Source organism: Psittacula echo (assembly GCF_963264785.1).
Source record: "Psittacula echo genome assembly, chromosome: 1".
In the NCBI taxonomy this organism is placed as follows: Eukaryota; Metazoa; Chordata; class Aves; order Psittaciformes; family Psittacidae; genus Psittacula; species Psittacula echo.
Genome location: NC_137735.1, coordinates 46266855 through 46284581, shown reverse-complemented (window position 1 = coordinate 46284581; position 17727 = coordinate 46266855). Strand labels below are relative to the sequence as shown.

General features: G+C 37.5%; 1 protein-coding gene across 1 annotated transcript in view; it reads right to left on the bottom strand.

Annotated features, from left to right (window-relative positions):
* Positions 1 to 17727, bottom strand: part of PDGFC (platelet derived growth factor C) — a gene marked incomplete at its 3' end in the record, with an annotated part of 129316 nt that overhangs the window by 35380 nt on the left and 76209 nt on the right. The window contains exon 3 of the mRNA XM_080621143.1: positions 31 to 211. Coding sequence (XP_080477269.1) covers positions 31 to 211 — 181 coding nt within the window. The remainder of the gene's footprint in view (positions 1 to 30; positions 212 to 17727) is intronic.

Here is a 17727-nt window from a genome sequence, read left to right as displayed (position 1 = left end):
AAATGTTCCAATCTGAAACATGTTACTTACTGGCATAAGAAGTGTATAATGGATGCAGAATCCAGGTTCAGAAGGAAAATATTCATCAGACACAAATCTTATTCTGATCTGGTTTCCTTTGGAGATTTGTCTGCTTGGAACACTACTGGAACCACACCAGCGCCCTAAAACAGTGCCATCACTAGGCTCTTCAACTTCTACGAAGTCATACCTGAACAGAAAAGAAAATCAAATGTTTATTTGCTGATAAAATTTCTATAAAATTCCTGCTTAAATCAACAAACTTACTCTGCAATTTGCAAGTTTCTATTTTCATTTTTTTCAATGCTAAAAGCATGCTATCAAAGCCAGCTATTTTAAACTTTGCTTCCAAGTTGCTACTGGTGTAATAAAATCATGCAGTGAGATTAAAAAAATAAAAGCAGAGTTAGCATTTTGAAGAGACCCATGAGTATGGTTTTGTTTGCTCCTTTTATGGAAAGCGATTACAACATGTGGGATAGGGCAGAACAAAGTCAGAGAAAGAAAGATTGAAGTTGCCTAAGTGTGGCACAGTAATTCGTACTGCAACATCACCAGCAATATTCTGCATGACACCAGTGAAAGTTTGGGGCTTTCTGGCACAGAAAACTTGCCCTCTTGTAATACCAGTAGCTAATAAGCTCTGGAAGGTTAAAGGTGGCTTAGGGAAACTTGGAAGGCACATTCTGAGTTTACACATATCCCAATGAGAAATTTGTTGAGCAAAGACCTAGACATACTGTGTGTCAGCAAGAATCTGGTATTTTGGTAATACTGACAGGAAAGATAGGGGTTGGGAGCTTTGAGAGAATGAAATGTATTAAGCTTGATTTAGGTTTGTTGGTTTTTAACGTCTGGGTATCCCTGGGGATCCATGAGCGATTTCAAATGGATCTATAAAAGGTAACTAAGAAATGCCGGTCACTTGTCCTCAATAAGCTTCAATATGCCACACAAAGGTCCTTGATTCCACTGGAAATGTTTGGGGGGTTCCCAAGTCATAAAAGCATTGAAAGCCACTGCTCTAGAAGGTACTTCTGGTTTCAGTGCTTCAACCTGTTTCATGTCAGTTCCCCAGCTGCCCTCTGACAGAATAAACACTCCACATTTCAGCTGGATTTCCCCTGCTGCAGTCTGAAACCCCCCGAGCCCCAGCAGCAGCCCAGCCTGCTGCTTTCGGAAGGTGTGAGTGCATCAGTTAAAGCACGGCAAGCATGTGGAAATTCACAGCTGCAGCTTTCCCAGTCATCATTTTAAACCACAACTTGTACTCTAAGCACAACCATACACCTCTAAGGAAGTTTCAAGGTTTCTCATATTTTTGTGTTCTCTTACATGTGTAGTCATACACTAAATACATCCCACAGAATCTAAATCAGTAAATAGCATTGAATCCTTTTCAAGGTACAAACACTCCTACCTCTGATGACAGCAAATACTCCTATTTATAAAACACATACACACACACAATATACCAAATGTGCCAAGCAATATTTAATGTGAAAATTATTACCTCATAAACGTTTTCTACTGAAGCTTTTTCTGGATTTTTTTTCAGTAAAGCTAATCTTTATAATGATTCCCAGTTCCCCAGTTAGACAGCAGGCAATAAATTCTTGTGTTGCATGTTTGTGTAAGACTGACTTGCACATTTATTATCTCAATTTAAAGGACCAGTATTTTTTCCACTTAATTAAAAATGAATGCAATGAATATGCTCGTTAGCTGTGTTCAAAATCCATTACTGCCATGTACCACAGTTTTAAATCTTTGTTGAATCTATGATACTAATTACTTTATCACCATCTTTTTTCCTTTCAGACAGTAATTCCTTTAACTGATCCACCAGTGGTTTTACTTTCTGATCAGGTATACAACTTATTACGAAGGCAATGTGTGCATTAATTGGACTAAGACTTCAGGGCTCACACATTTATCAAATTGATTTTGAGCACTGACTTTTGTTTTTATTTTTTTTTTTTTAAGATCAGCCTATTAAGTTTCTAAAGACAACCTTTATTTTTCTTTTTTAGTCAAGAATATGAAATTATCTATTTTTCTGATTTGTAGAGAGTGAATAAGTTAATCTTTACATTTATTGACTTAGGCTTAAGATATCTCGGGAGTCATACATAGTCAGTGTTTCTAGATAACTCATAGAGTACTTTCTATTGCACCCTTTCATCTCCTGGTACCCCTGAAGTAAAGGAGAAACTCAAAATCCACAGTTTAAATCCTAGACCCTTAAAATAAATGCTAATTAATTCCATTAGTCAAGAGGAAAAATAGAGGGAAATAAATATTCTGATCCACTCCAAAAAAACCTCATCTTTCTTATATACATGATAGATCCAGATAATTCTGTTTGTTGGGGTGTTTCTTCTATATTCAGTTCTGTTCTCCTTGATCTTTGCATGTGGTATCTGAAAACAAGCTGCCATTTGTAATCAAAATAATTTCTGATTTTTCTGTGTGTTATCAGTGTTACCCTGATTGAGAGGTTTCTCAGTCACCCTTCCTACACACCTAATGCCCTTCTGATTATCAGAAACCCACTTGTTTCCAAGTGATCAATCTGGAAACACTCTAATCATTATATAGCACTCACTAGTACTGCACTCCAGTGTGCACAGTTACCGGTATGACTATTTAAGGGATTTAGTAAAACCTATTTTATAAGCCAATCAAATGTAATTTTCTCATGGCAACATGGCAGAGTACACGCGTGGTTTGTAACGACCACTCCCTTACTGCAATGTCTCCCTCAGGACCAATTTCTGTTCTTTTATGCTCAACAAGCAAGTCTGGTGCTGTAGAAAAAAATGTCTGTTTTCATAAGCAAATATGTGAGTGTTGCCTTGTTACTGCTGAACACAGGAGCTCCCTGCACAACACAGAAACTTCACCATCAGCAAGGGGAATCTTTAGAAATCCTGTCTATATCAACAGAAGAAAGTTCCTCATGTTTCCTGGGCATAATGACATTTTTAGCCAAAAACTTTATTCTTGTCAGTTATCTAGGCTGAATGTGCTGCAAAAGCCTGATGAAAGAATCTTCTATGCAACTAAAATTCCTTGCATTGTATATCTAGACTGAAGTCTGAACTTGTTGTGAACAGTAACAAAACAAAGTGGTTCAGATGCTTCAGCATTTACAAGATTGTGCTAAATTATTCTGCAGCTTCACGTCACAGGGCTAAAGAGCAGCAGGGACAATAGCATAGCCATCTAAAATTACTTCCCCGTCAAGAGAAGCTTGTAATTGAAATGCAAGAAAAATAACATAAATAACCAAGAACTGAGAAGCTATTTTCCATCTGCAATAGAGAAAAAAAAAAAAAAAAAAGTAAAATGCACAATGAACCAAAGACTCCTTATTTTCTGTGCAGTGTACAAAGAAGAAAACATAACCCTCTCTGACAATGGCTAAAGAAATCCTGTAGTGCTGTATCTATGTGCAATATATTATTCAAATATTACTAAGTAAAATTTATGACAAAGAGGTAGTCCAGTCTCCTTTCCTGGGATGAAAGATGCTTTTGCCGTTAGTCATGATGCCCACAATGCCCTCTATTAGACCTGTTGCAGATCATGTATTCCTCTTCCCAATGGCTAAGGTGCCTGGGACTGTGGATTGAAATAACGAAGCGAACTTACTGGAAAAGAGCAACGAAGCAATGTAAGCAACTTTGAACTTCAGTGCCTTTCCAACCAGGAAATGTATTTTCCAAGGGAATAGGTTTTCCTCTCCTTTCTATATTTTTTCTGTCATTTGCTAAACATATTCTGGCAGGCTGTTTACCTTGGCTTGTGGTGCTGTGACTTTTTTGTGGCTCACCTCTGCCTTTGGAATTCCACAAATATACCAATGAGAGTAAGAATAAACCCACAGGGTAAAGCACTTTGTTACATCAGTGATGTTGGACCTTTTCATCTGTATATAGATGCATGTTAGACAAAAATCTAGCACACCCATTAAATCAGTTTGCAAAAGGTGAAATATATTTTTCCTTCCCCATTTGATAAGAATCCACTGCAATTAATTATTTTTTAAATGAAGAAATGGGAAGTTGATATCAATCCCTGTCCCTTTTTTTCTTTTTTTCCCTTCTTTCTTGACAGCATCCTGTGGGATGCTATAATATTTCCACCCCAACTTGTTTTAAAATACATGGAATTCCAAAGTTTTCCTGATGCTGGCATAGCACACCAGAATACCTACCTCAGCTGCAGATCAAAAGCATTCAAGGTCCCCTGGCAGTTCACCAGACAAACTGCTATTGAATACAACTCAGATCATTTATATTTGGCCAGCTTCAATTTTTTAAACATTCTGAATTACCAGAAACTGTCATAATGAAAATACCATTTTGATCTTTTTTCTAAACAAACTTTTATCACCATCATTCTAAAGGAAAATTTCCTCTCCCTCTTCCACCTCCATTTGAAATAATTTTAATTTTTGCTAGTGAAATATTTAAATTTCCTATGTAAAAAAAAAAAAAAAAAATTGGTTTCTATTATTTAACTTAGCTGTGTATTTGTATAGAAAAAAACCCTGCAAGAGTATTGCTGACACCTCAGATAGTCTTCACCTCTTAGATAGCTTTTAAATCACATCTGAAAGTAACCACCTTGCTCTTTGTGACATAAGCACTGTATTTCCATATACAGAAATATAAGGCCAACTGTTTAAGTTGAAGACATGTTTTTCAAAGCTTGTCAGCCTCACTTGCAGTAGATTCTGAAGACCACCTCCAGTCAAAAAAGCTCTCCAGTAATGTTCTGACTGGCAGATTAATGTTTATCTAAGTGGAGAAGGGAACACTGGAGCGTGACAGAGGCACTTGAATCCATGGCATCTAATGGCAGATCCAACAAAACTACATTACAGGACTAGGGGAGTTCAAAGGGGAATACAAAGCTTATGACAAAGGGTAGAAGGAAAATGGGAGCACCCCAAGAAGGAAGAAAACAGAAGAGAAGAGTGTGGCATACTGGATTAGATAAGTGGATTTCAGGCAAACTACAAGCCTAAAGATGTAGTGTTACAGTTGTAAAAAGAAGAGTGTACTGCATCATTCATTCAACAAGTGGAGAACTTTCTTCTTTTCTACTGCAACACTGCCTCTCTCACTGAGACTTCAGTAAGCTTTACTCAAAGACCAAGGCACAGGGACAAAAGAAGTCACGCAAAATGAAAATCAAAATAACATCAAAAATTAAATAATTGTTAAAAATGAAACTTCAGGTACTTGTGCACTATTTAGTTTATGGAAGAAATCTTACTTTTGGTGTTTTTTCCCCTCCAACACGGCCAGGCCATCTAATATAACCATATACCACTCAAGTTTGCAAGCTTCATATGTTTAACTAATTCCTTTGCCTTTCAAATGCATTAATTTACATTATACTGTTTTGTATTTGTTGCCAGATAACAATACCTATATGCATCTCAGACTGGGAAAGACTGGCCCCTTCAGTCCAGTCCTCTATTTAGCCAGTAAATACAAGATTCCTGAAATCACAAACCACTACCAGTGCACATCAGTAAAAGTTAGCTGTTAACAACTCCACTTGCCAGTCAGGCATCAGAACAAAAACCTTAAATTAAACAGAAAGCAAGTTTCCTGGAGAAAAGGAGAGGGCACCTTGGCTGAAACGGTGACAGCACCAGCAAATACTCCATACAGGGTAAAAGTTCAGTAAACATGGTTCCATTCAACAGTATCAGAAATATTTAGCTGGGCTAATTTGAGCGACAGTGAAGTCTGGATACTGAAAAACTGGTTTTCAAAAATACCCTATGTAAAATTTTACATATTTAAAATATTCCCTCTGAATTTTGTCTTTCCAATAAGAATTTCTGAAACAAGTTACACAGACTCATTTGACACCAGTTCTTGAGGCTCACTGCATAGGCAATTTATCCATACCGTTCATTCACTTTAGGAGGGTTTGGCAGTGCCTTCCGCTATAAAAGGAAACTCCTTTGGATATCATTACAGATTATCCAACATCTGAGAGTTACGTTCTGTATTTTCTGTCATGCTTTGTTTTAACATAAAACCAGAGAAAAGATGATGGAACAGCGATGATATGCATAAATTTCCATAGTAGTACCTGTATCTGCTGATCCTACACACACTGTTATAACAGTCACTGGAAAGAAACAGCATACCCAGATAGAATCCAAATAAATAACTGATGAGGTCAGGTTTCTGTACTCAGAAAATGATGTTTAATTATACACAAAAATCTCTTCCAGCAACAGACATCACTCCCAGCCAATACAGCAAATGAACATAAAAACCCCAAGTATTCTGCCATGTCTACATTTTCCGTAAAGATACTCAAGGTATAAACAGAGAACATTTCTAACTGCCACTCACCAAATATGGGTTGTAGTTTCTACACCAACCTACTCTGAATACATCTATTTTAGAATATGCAGTACTGTACATTAGGAACTGCCTTATGGAAACACAGATTCAGTCACAAATGTTAGATGGTTGCCATGGTTCTCTCTATTTAATCTTTCCTCATACTGATTAGTAACAGCCTGAGGCTTCTAAGAAAACCGCACAACTCTCTCTGTATTTCTACCTTGGTATTTAGTACACATGAAAAAAAAAGTTTAATCCTTAGACTTCAGTTTTCTTCCCCTTTATTCACTGTAAGCCAATTTGATCATAAATGTACATTTACAACACTACAAGTGAAAAACAAGACAGAGTTCAAACCCCAGAATTCTAATCTTCAAACATGTGAACATTTTCATGAAAATAAAAGGATGTACTGGTTGTTTGATTTGGAGAAATTAACTGTCTGATTGCCACTCTGCAGTCTACCGGAAAACGGATTTCCATTTTCTGTGGATCTGCAGAAAAACTGAGGCATCACGTGAAGCTGAGACTTATACACTTTGCATAACTGGTTTGCCACTTGGTGAACCAGAGTGAAAGCACTGCATACAGAAACAAGAAACGCTAAGAAATGCATCTCTTCACCCTCCTCCCCAAACTCCCCTTTGTATCAAAAGTTTACTTCAGTGCCAATCGATAAACCTAATCTTCCTGAAAACATTATTTCCCTGATGACTAGTATACTGGCACTCAAACACCTCTAGGAAATAAATCATCATGACTGGTATCTAGGAGCACTGCTAAGCATTCAAGTATCTCCATCTTAAGTATGTGAACATCCTGTAGTCTCTGAAAGTAACTTCTGCCTTGTGGGGTGAAATGGAAATTGACTTTTCCACAAGAATGAGAAATTGTAAACTAGATACATTGGTAAATGTACTTCAGGTTCTAAAACAAAACTCTGTGTTCAAGCAGTGAGCCTGTAACTATTGATGCAAATGTTAAACTACTGATACAGATAAAGCATGTAAGGAAGTATTTCCAGGAATACAGCAACCACAGAAATCAGTCCTTGATAGCCTGTACTACAAACTAATTAATATTGGTGTAACTTCTATTGGTACATTATTGTAAGCAATTGAATAAGAATCTCATAGAAAAAGACACTGTAATCCTGCAGATCAAAAGTGGAGGTAAGAAGGAAAGAAGATGGTTTCCCAAACTTCTCCCTTTAAAAGGCTGATTTCCAAATTTCTTAGAACCTACCTATACTTCTCTTCTTTGTGCCACAGAATGGTAGGTATCCCCAGTGCCAGTCAGAATAAGAAACATGTTTAGCTCTCTTTAAATAAGTATTAAGTTTGGTTTGAAAATAGCATTATGAGTAGAACAGAGATACAAAACAAAAAAGTGCATGAAAATTTTTACCAACATTATTATTACTATGTATTAAAGATGAATTTGGGAAAATTGCAGAGCTTGGAAAAACACACTAACATAAATGAATCCACTTGCAAATGATACCTCAGTCCATTTACTTACCTTGGCCTTCATCTTAAAATGCAAAGGAAGAAGTTCCACAGGGAGTAAGTTTCCATGAGTTTCCATCACTCAGGGTTACTACGCTATGTTTACCTTTTTCCTATTTGACTACAGATTCTCCTGTAGCCACATAAAATACAGTGAGTAAAAAAGATTTTCTACAAAGTCAAAGTCACTTGGAAAGGTTATTTTTAAAGGACTAGAAAATGGATAACATTTACATGGAACATTTTCTTGCACTCCATTTTCTTTGCCTCCCGTCTGTCTGCTTTCTGCTACAGACTGCATATGTGGACCACAGATTTCTTCAGTATCCTGCACATGTTATGAAGTAATAAAGCATGTAATGAAAGTAACAATAAGATGGATTATTCTTGCCAGTACTCCTATTCTTTGTCACTGTGGTCCCCAGCCCCCTGACTTAATACCTGTACAAGCTGTTATTATTATTATTATGTACATACAGTACACCATGTGGAAACAGCCATCAGAAATCAGAGGCCTGCTGCACTGGACATTGTACTCTCTAAAGCACATTTCCATTCATAAGGAGTCAGTCCATTGCTCCCAGACAGCCTACCAGCTCAGTAAGTATCCTACATCATACAGTACTACTCTCTCCAGATTTTGGATAATGAAGTGCCTGACCAACTTTTTCCCAGTACTTCTCTGTAAAGTCTGGTACATTTTATCTTGGAAATTGCAGTGCTCATAATAAATCACGTCTTACTGTACAGATCAATATTTTGTACAAAACCAAAATCATCAGTGGAGCTCTGAGCTCACATCAACAGCCAAGGTTGTAAAGAATTCTTGCTAATTCACTGTAAAATTTCTAACACTACTGACACAGTAGTCAATGTATCTGTTCTAGCTTCTGTGGAAGTTTCATGTTTTTACCATTGTTTTTCAAGCAGCATTTAAAATATTTATTCTAGTATCCCAAATAGGAATTTTTTCCTTACGCACATTTCTTATAACCTGGAATGTAGCAATGACTCCAATCCACAATGCTAAAACTACTGGTTAAGCAATTTCATAACAATATTCAAAAGCATATTTTGGAAAACAAACAAACAGAAAATGCCCAAGGGGCATTTTGAGAGTGCGAAGATTCACCCACGGCAGTGCAGGCAGCATCCCTTCCCCTCAAGCATACTCCAATGATACAGCATCATCATGGCATCAGTATGGCTGTTTCCCCTCTCCCTTTACCCTCTCTCCTGTCTACCTCAATAGAGGTTAGGGCTCCATCTATGCTTATTTAAATGGAAACACCTTTATTTCTTTAGTTCAGCAATACAACAACATATGTTCTCTTGACTGCACACAGGATTTATCAATCCCGGACAGATCATTTGTCATGAAGTCCAATATCCTGCTTCAGGACAGGCTAGTAATTGCTACTTCAACAGAAAGTGGAAAATCCCTATAACATAACCAAGCAGTCGCATAAGACCACATGAAGCAGAAAAAAAAAAAAATGTGTTCCCAAGCGTAGCAGGAGATCAGTTTTCACCTGAAGAGTGTAAGGGGTTTCTTCTCACTTCAGTTTATCTAGCTGTAAGTTAGTGGTCATAAAATTATGCAAGCCTATTTTTAATCCAGTCACAGCAAATGAATCAAAGGCTAGTATGAAGCGGTACTACTTCATAATTGCTGCTAGTTTACCGATTTCTCTCTTCCCATATTACAGTCAGAAAAGGAAAAAAATCTATTCCTTTTACCTTATAAAACCCCTATGACACTTCTACATGACCATCTAACCTTTTCTATAAAAGCAACCTTCCTTTCAGGAATTTCTCATCCACATACATCTTCTCAGATATCCCAGTCATCAGATGAGAACAGATTAATGTAAACTGCATTACATTTCACTTCTACTTTACGCTAATGGAGCAGCATCAAGTGAAGCCAGGACAGTTACTGATTTGTCTGACGCTATTTGCTGGTAATGCTGCCTAACTACAATTTCATGCGAGCAACATACTTTGTTAAAACATTGATGATGCACATAATGAAGCAAAGTGACCACAGCATCTAGTGAGCATAACAGGTGAAGAAATACAACCATCCATCCAGGAATAGGACAGTTGGTATGTTTGCTATTCCTGCTGATCAAAAAGGAGAAAGCTGCTTATAAACCTGATGGTGAGCCTATGGGCTTAACTGTACTGGGACTTTCAGTAACCAGAAAGCACTATGGAGGGAGTGCATACTATGTATAAACCGGGATATTTAGATACTACACAGGGTAATTTTAGATTATGTTGCTGGGCCTGCCTTTGCAGCTTGCATTTCTCTTGACATCAGGACCTACAAGAGCCACACCAGAAACTGGAGGTGGCTACAAGGTCTGTCTAGATCCCTAAGCTCAGGTGGTGATGCCTCCCAGCTTGTTTTTGTGCCTCCTTATAGTGGACATTTCCTTCTAACTTTTAACAAGTGGTGGGGAGGGAGCACAGGATCTGCATCAGTAACAGCTGTTCCCAGAGCATACTAGACAGAAGCAAAACCCAGCAGTGCCACACATATTTTTGAAGAAAATTACTTCAGTGTACACCATTAGAAACAGCCAACTACGGTAACATGGCACGATTTTAGAAGCAATAAATTAGGATTAGGATCATTTACAAAAATATTTTGATACTGTGGGCATAGTTTACTTTATTCAAACAGCTTGCTTGAGACTGAGGGGGCCAGGAAGGAATTGGAAGGAGCCTAAAATGTTTTCTAAGCCAATGAGCACAGTCTCTGGTGTGAAAAAGGAGTAAGGGATTATGTCAACTGCCCACTCATCAGCAATCACTCTCCTAACACTCATCTGGGCTGTGAAAATAGGTTTTAGATTACTTGCAAAATAATACCCATTAGAGTGACCCATAGCAACAGTAGGTACTACAAATGACTGCTGGATATACTGTAAAGAAGGGAAATATGGGCGGGCAAGAATGCAGTGACAGACCCTGTTTGTGCAGCATGTCCTTCTGATCATATCATGTAGGCTCTGCTGTCCTCTCATTCTGCTCAGAGAAGCATCTCCTTCCCCTTTTTATATGGCACTTTGATTTGCTTAGAGAGTACAATTTTGCAGCTCTAAACCCTTTCTGCAGAACTGAGTTTACTCTTTTTGAAGCTTCAGAAATGTGTGTTACAGAGTAGCGTCAGTTGTAACTGTATTGGGCTTTTGTCTTCTAATTTTTTTATCTTCTTTTACTGCCTGCATTATCTACTTGGTAACATTTACAAATCTGTTATCATGAGAATAATATTAAAGCAACTTTTAACAAGCAGTAGAGAACCCAAAGGAATGAGTATACTTCTGGGTACAGCACACACCTCTGCCAGTGTGAACTGTGGACTGTAGCTAAACTAGCAAAATGGAACCAGCTGGAGGATGAGATGCTGCTTGAATTACTTGGTAATGAAAGAATCAACTTGTTCTGGAATCATGGAAAATAAAAATTAAAAAAAAAAAAAAAAAAAAAAGCTGTCTTAAATAAAATAATAATAAAAAATAAAACACAAGGAACCACAATTTTGTTCAATGATATCAGAACAGAAACAGATCCAGATATTACTTTTCATGAAAGACCCAATCTTTTTTTTTTCTTTCCAAAGCACAGACAGCAGGATGCACAAGTCTATTGGAACCTTCTGTGTTCATTAAACTGAAATAATATTGCTACAACTGAACTCACGTGAAGAAAAATAACCTTTGTAGTTTTAACCTTTTTTCATTATATGTAAAAGAACAATTTTTAGATAACCAAGGACTCTGTCCCTGAATTAATCTAACTTCTTAAAAACTTTGAAGCCCAACCCTCACTCTCATCCTCCATTTAAATTCATTCAGCATTTAAACCTCTCTTGAACTGGTGGCACCATTCAGTTGTCTTGCAAATGGACTGAGCAACTGAAAATCAAAACCAATCCAAATCAAAATAAACAATCCCAGAAACATGAGAAGGAAGTATTCCACCAGCTGCCTTAACACAAGTTTTACAGCACTTTCTATGCACTGCACCTAAAATGCCACTTTTCTGCCACCAGTAAAACACCAATGTTGCTACCAAGGACATAAATTAGCTATTTCATAATAATTCTTTCCTATCAGTAATTTCAATTAATCTAAGGCACTTGAATGCTAGGACTCATACCAGCCTTTTAAATTATAAGACCCACTTTCAGGCTTTGAATAAAAGTGATTAACAAATAATTAGTGTGTTGGGGGAAAAAAAAAAAAGTAAAAAAGAAATTGTGCATCGATGAATGAGAGTTCATATGCTTTTTATAATTCCATATATTAATGGAATCAATACTATCCAAATGGATCTGACTTGCAGAGCAGGGCTATAGTAAATTTTAACTTTAGTATGATTTCATTTTTGCTGAAGAAGTTAAAGCCAATAATGAAAGAGACATTGAAGTATCACTGATACATAGTCACCTAAACAGAGCCCAGCCTACCTATACACATAGCATCTAATAAAAACCAGGTGGCTAAAATTAAACACACTGAAATTCTAAGGCAACAGCTGTAAGAAGAGAGCCTTAAGGACTGGTCTTCACTGTAACATTCATCTCTGTTCTCAGAGTCTGTGGGGTTTGGTGCTGACTCTTTTTCCTGTTTTCAGTTCGAAGCCTTAGAAATTCTGGGGGACTCCTCACTGCTTTCTGAATTTTCAAACAGAGGTGGCAGCTGCAACCCCTGCATCTTCAGAATGCGGGTGGAAGAGGAAGAAGCTGCCCAAATCCCTGCAGTCCAGCTACTTAGCCAAATAAGTCACCATGAGACTTGTTTGCACCAGTTCTTCTTTAAATACAGAGTTCATTGAAAGGTCTTTGTCCAGTTATTCAAAGCCAACTTGAACTTTGTGCTTACCCAAGAGATAACTTCACCCCCTGTAATCACAGTCCATGAGAAGCATTTAAGACTGTCTGACAGTAAGGACAGCCCATCAGTTGTCTAGAAAACAATTTTCTTGGGAACTAGACCTTGATAAGGAACTCACTGCCCTCAAAAGCCCCAGAACTAATACTTTATTTGAACAGTTAATTTTTTTCCTGAATCTGTGCTTAATTTTAGTACGTCCTCCACACATATATATATTGCCTCAATAATGCACTCAAAAAAACCCCACCAAAACAATCCCAAACCCTTTCTTTTTCCCCTGAGGCCATGTTTTGGGGTGGAATTTCATCTTTTGATAGGAAAAAGATGCTGACATTATTCTTTCATATATGTGATCTGTTATGCTCCAAGGTACTTCCATAACAAGAGGCCAAATAGAAACAAAATATCTGTCCTCTTTTTCACTGAAGCACTTAGGAGTTGCAGTTATTCATCCATATTTTACTCTACATGCTAGATGTACAGATTTGCAATAATTACAGAAAGGAAGCTCCATGTGGTGCAAGTTACTCATTGTGTCTTATATTATGCAGAAAAGTCTCTTTAGAAAATTACATAACAAAATGTTTAGGCTTTTTGTGTTTATCATAACTTATCACTGCATAGTTTGCATTTGACACAATGGATGTCAAAAAAAAGAAAAAGACAGCTAAGCAAATATTTTCCTTTTTCATAGCCGCTGACTAAAGACAGTGTCTGTATGTTTCCTCTTAATACATTTGTTTCAGTCTTGTCAGACTGAGCCAAATCTTCTATTTTTTTAACCCTTGACAACAATTTCCTAGCAATACATTCATTAGGAACACATACGACTGTTGAAGGCGGCTGGGTTATGTTTTCTACCACAGAACCTTGATGTTTCCTGGGTGGAAGGGAATAGCTTGGGCACAGTTCAGTCACGACAGATTTGAAGTGAAGGCGATTTGCTTACAGAGACGTTAGAGGAAAGGGAAGTAGTGAATTTAATGCATGTGGCTCTGTATCATAAAGCATCATCCTAAGAAGCATCATCCTTCCCTCACAGGAAGTACATTCCTAGTATTAAGAGTTATGTATTTAATTTGATGTGAAGAGCAAAAAAATGTACTCCTCACACAGATTTTGCTCCATGTTAGCACTGACAGCTGCCTTCAGCTCAACTAATTTTCTTCAGGCTAAAGTTGTACATATTACACATATTAATTGGACAAGCTTTGGGAAGTCTTTCTAAACATTATAGATAAATGCTTCACTTACACTACTATATAAACAGATTCACATATGCAGCTGCTAAAAGTCTCCCTTGCTACCACTCAAAAAAAAAAAAAACAAAAATCCCACAAAATAGTTTTTCTTCTCCCATTGCAGCTTTGTATGCAATGCTCCAGTGTACAACCTACTCACAGCATCAGACTACCCTTTAAAGGCAACTGTAACAGCCATGCTCTTTCTGTCATAGAGTTGATCACACAGCTGTTACCACTGCATGTTCTCAGATACAGAAAGCAACAAATCTGGACAACAAGCAACAATTGAGCAAAAATCAGTCCCTCCTGGTTAGACAGAGTTATGGCACCTCCTTGATGACAGCAGCTGTCAGACACTAACGGCCTCGTGATTAAAACAGCACTGAGGGGCTAGCATCATGAAAATAATGACCTATCTTATCAGCTGTTATATCAGCAGAAGAAAAGCTGATGCTTCTCTTCATCAGAAAGGGTGGGCATCCAAAATGTAAATCTACTATGCCTCTGTTAGCTAGAAATTCTCTTATATAAGGAAAATTCACTGCCAGTTCTAATCACGTGAACAGCACTGCACAAAACAGCCAGGAGATTGCATCCTTCTCCTTTCCTGTTGGTTTAATTTGCTGGGAGATTTCTTTTGTTTGTAACCTTTTTCTTTCACAATTCACAACTGAAATTAAACAAAGCATACAAGGCTGAAATTACTGCAGCATTGCGAAGATTTATATATCTGTATTATCAACCAAATAACCTGAATCTCTCCTGAGATACATGCATAGATTTAGTTTCCATGTAGTTTGAAGTTTGTTTTTCACTTTGGAAAAGACACAGTGGATTCTTAACATTTAGCCCGTAGAAAGGATGCTGTGCAGATGAAATACAGCTATTGATAAAAATCATTAGCCATATTTTAAGCAATGCAGAGATGAACTGCCTAAATTTCAAGCAAATCACAATTGTAAAACCAGGACAAAAATCACCTGGAGAAATAGAGGCAAAATATCAGAAGTTTATTCTAAAAAAATAGAATTGAAACTTTGTTTCCAAAACTTAGAAAACACCACAATTGTGCTTAGAACTAGTGAGAATTAGTGTAACAATCAATGCATGTTAATGTTGCTCCAGGTGAAGCTGGGTCAGGATTGCTGTTCTTAAACACAGAATTTGCTGTAATGCAAATGGTCTACCTTAGTAGATACTGTGAACCGAATTGCAGGTAAAAATGGAGTTGAAAAAAAGCCACGCAGGGTCACTCTGATTCAGATTCAGGAAAGTATTTAAAGTAATGACTAGGTCTAGGTACCTTCAGTGTAGCTGTATAGTCATGCTAGATGAAAAGACCTCACAGAACAGCCTGAGTTGTCAAAGCTGATTTTGGAGAAATCCAAGTGTGGAGGTCAGGTTAGCCAGATACAGGCAGAAACTTGCCACTGCTTCAGGATACATCTAGGACATTTCTCATTCAGCACTTGTCCTGGTTTAGCAGTAGCAGTCATTTTTTCTACTTCTTAGTAGCTGGTGCAGCGCTGTGTTTTTGACTTCTCGGCCTGATATAATACTGATAAAACCGATGCTTTCAGTTGCTGGTCAGAATGTTTGCTCTGACCAAGGACTTTGTGAGTCTCATGCTCTGCCAGGGAGGAGGGGAAGCCTGGAGGAAGCAGGGACAGGACACCTGACCCAAACTAGCCAAAGAGGTATTCCATACCACAGCACATCATGCCCAGGATGTAGAACTGAGAGTTACCCGGAAGGGCTAGAGCACTGCTGGGTGGGGGCGAGGTATCGGTCAGTGAGGTGTTGTATTCTCTTCCCTTGCTATTTTCTTTATCATTATTATTATTGGTGGTAGCAGTAGTGATTTGTGTTACACTTTAGTTACTAAACTGTTCTTATCTCAACCTGTGGGAGTTACATTCTTTCAGTTCTCCTTCCCATCTCTCCAGGAGTGGGGGGAGGAAGGGGGGGAGTGAGTGAACGAGCTGCCTGGTTGGGTTTAAACCATGACAGCACTACTGCTGTTTTCCTGTTACAGAACTATGTTAAGAAAAAACAGTCTTTATATATAGCTGGACCTGGTTTTGTTTCATTTTTTTCCCCAATGTGTGAACAATATTTGAATTCCTATGACATTTAAAAGCTGCTAATTATCTCAAACTAATACTCCAGCATATTCTCATCAGCCCAGTGAGCTTACACTTCAGGGCACCTACAGCAATGATGGAGAAAGCTCTGGCACTGAATAGAATGTGCAGCTTAAGAAGCAGGTAGAGGAACTAAAAACTGAGAATGACCACTACAGGCAATTCCTGAGGTCCTCTGGTACACTACCAACGGGATAAAAAGATATCCTAGTACAAACTGCACACTGTTACACAGGAAGTTTAACATTACTAGGCTGCAGTTTTTAACCTAGTTTCAGTCACAGGTAGGAACTAAAGGATCAGGTCACTGTAAGGTACAGAGTTATAACACATTAAATTGAATGTCCGATTTTGTTCTGCCCTTTGTCATATAAACTTGCCTTTGGAGAAACTATCAAGTACTCTACAGCAACATTACAGATTGTGTGTTTAAAGATGGCAGAAACAGTGGAGCAATAAAGAGTACGTGATGCAATCAACAAAATCCCTTAGCTTTTCTACAGAAGGTACTGGAAAAACAAATAATTTTATTAGGAACTATAGGAAATAACAAATGTAAGGCATTACTTATAAAGAGAGATTACTCTGATAACTGGTAGCTTACCTGGCCTGTGAGGAATTGTTTTGTGTAGTTAACCTATCTGTATTTTGGTTATTTCATCAACTGGTCAATTATTTATACACCCTTCGCATCAAACAAGGTACATATTCTCTTCCTTTACTGAGTTTGCTACTGAATTTAAATTTCATAAGCACCCTAGCTATGCTTTCTGCTTTTGGCTAAAAACAACAATATAACTCCCTTCTCCAGAAGGTCATATCTTCCAAGCCAAAAACCCCAACGTGCCCTGAAAAGTGTATGTAACAGGAATTACATTCACAGAACTTCCTGGTATCCCTGCACAAATACGAGCATGATAAGATTACATCTGAGTGAAGATTATGAGTGACTTATTACAGTTTCTTAATTTGACCAGTACTTCTGTATTCAGCATATTGTTTACTTAAAATAAATGTACTCCCATTAAAATACTAGTCTAGTTGTAATATTAAAAATATTTTAGCTTATCTTACTTTTTTCTTTTCAAGTAGATGAATGAGTCACCCTACCTAGATTTTCTTTCACTTGCCCCTTCACTCTGCCTTATGCAAAGAAGAGAAAAAGGGAGCTAAATTTTCATTTAGAGAAAAGAATTATTGAGCAAAGTGAGGACACTCATCTGAGCAAACACATGTTTGTAGTACTTAGTGTTTTAATTATATCTGACATGGCCTTAACAATTACTCCCTCCAGAATTACCAAAGGAAGATATATGCCCATCTTTTATGAACCTCATCTCCCTAACTAAGGGTAACTGCAGAAGTAACATTCAGGAAATTCAAATTTGATATGAAAAGTTGATGCAAAAATATAAAAGCAACCAAGTATCACTTAATTAGAAAAACTAAAATCAAAAATCAAATCAAATGTGTATATGAAGTACTAAAAAATAAAACCAGAAACAGAGAAGAAA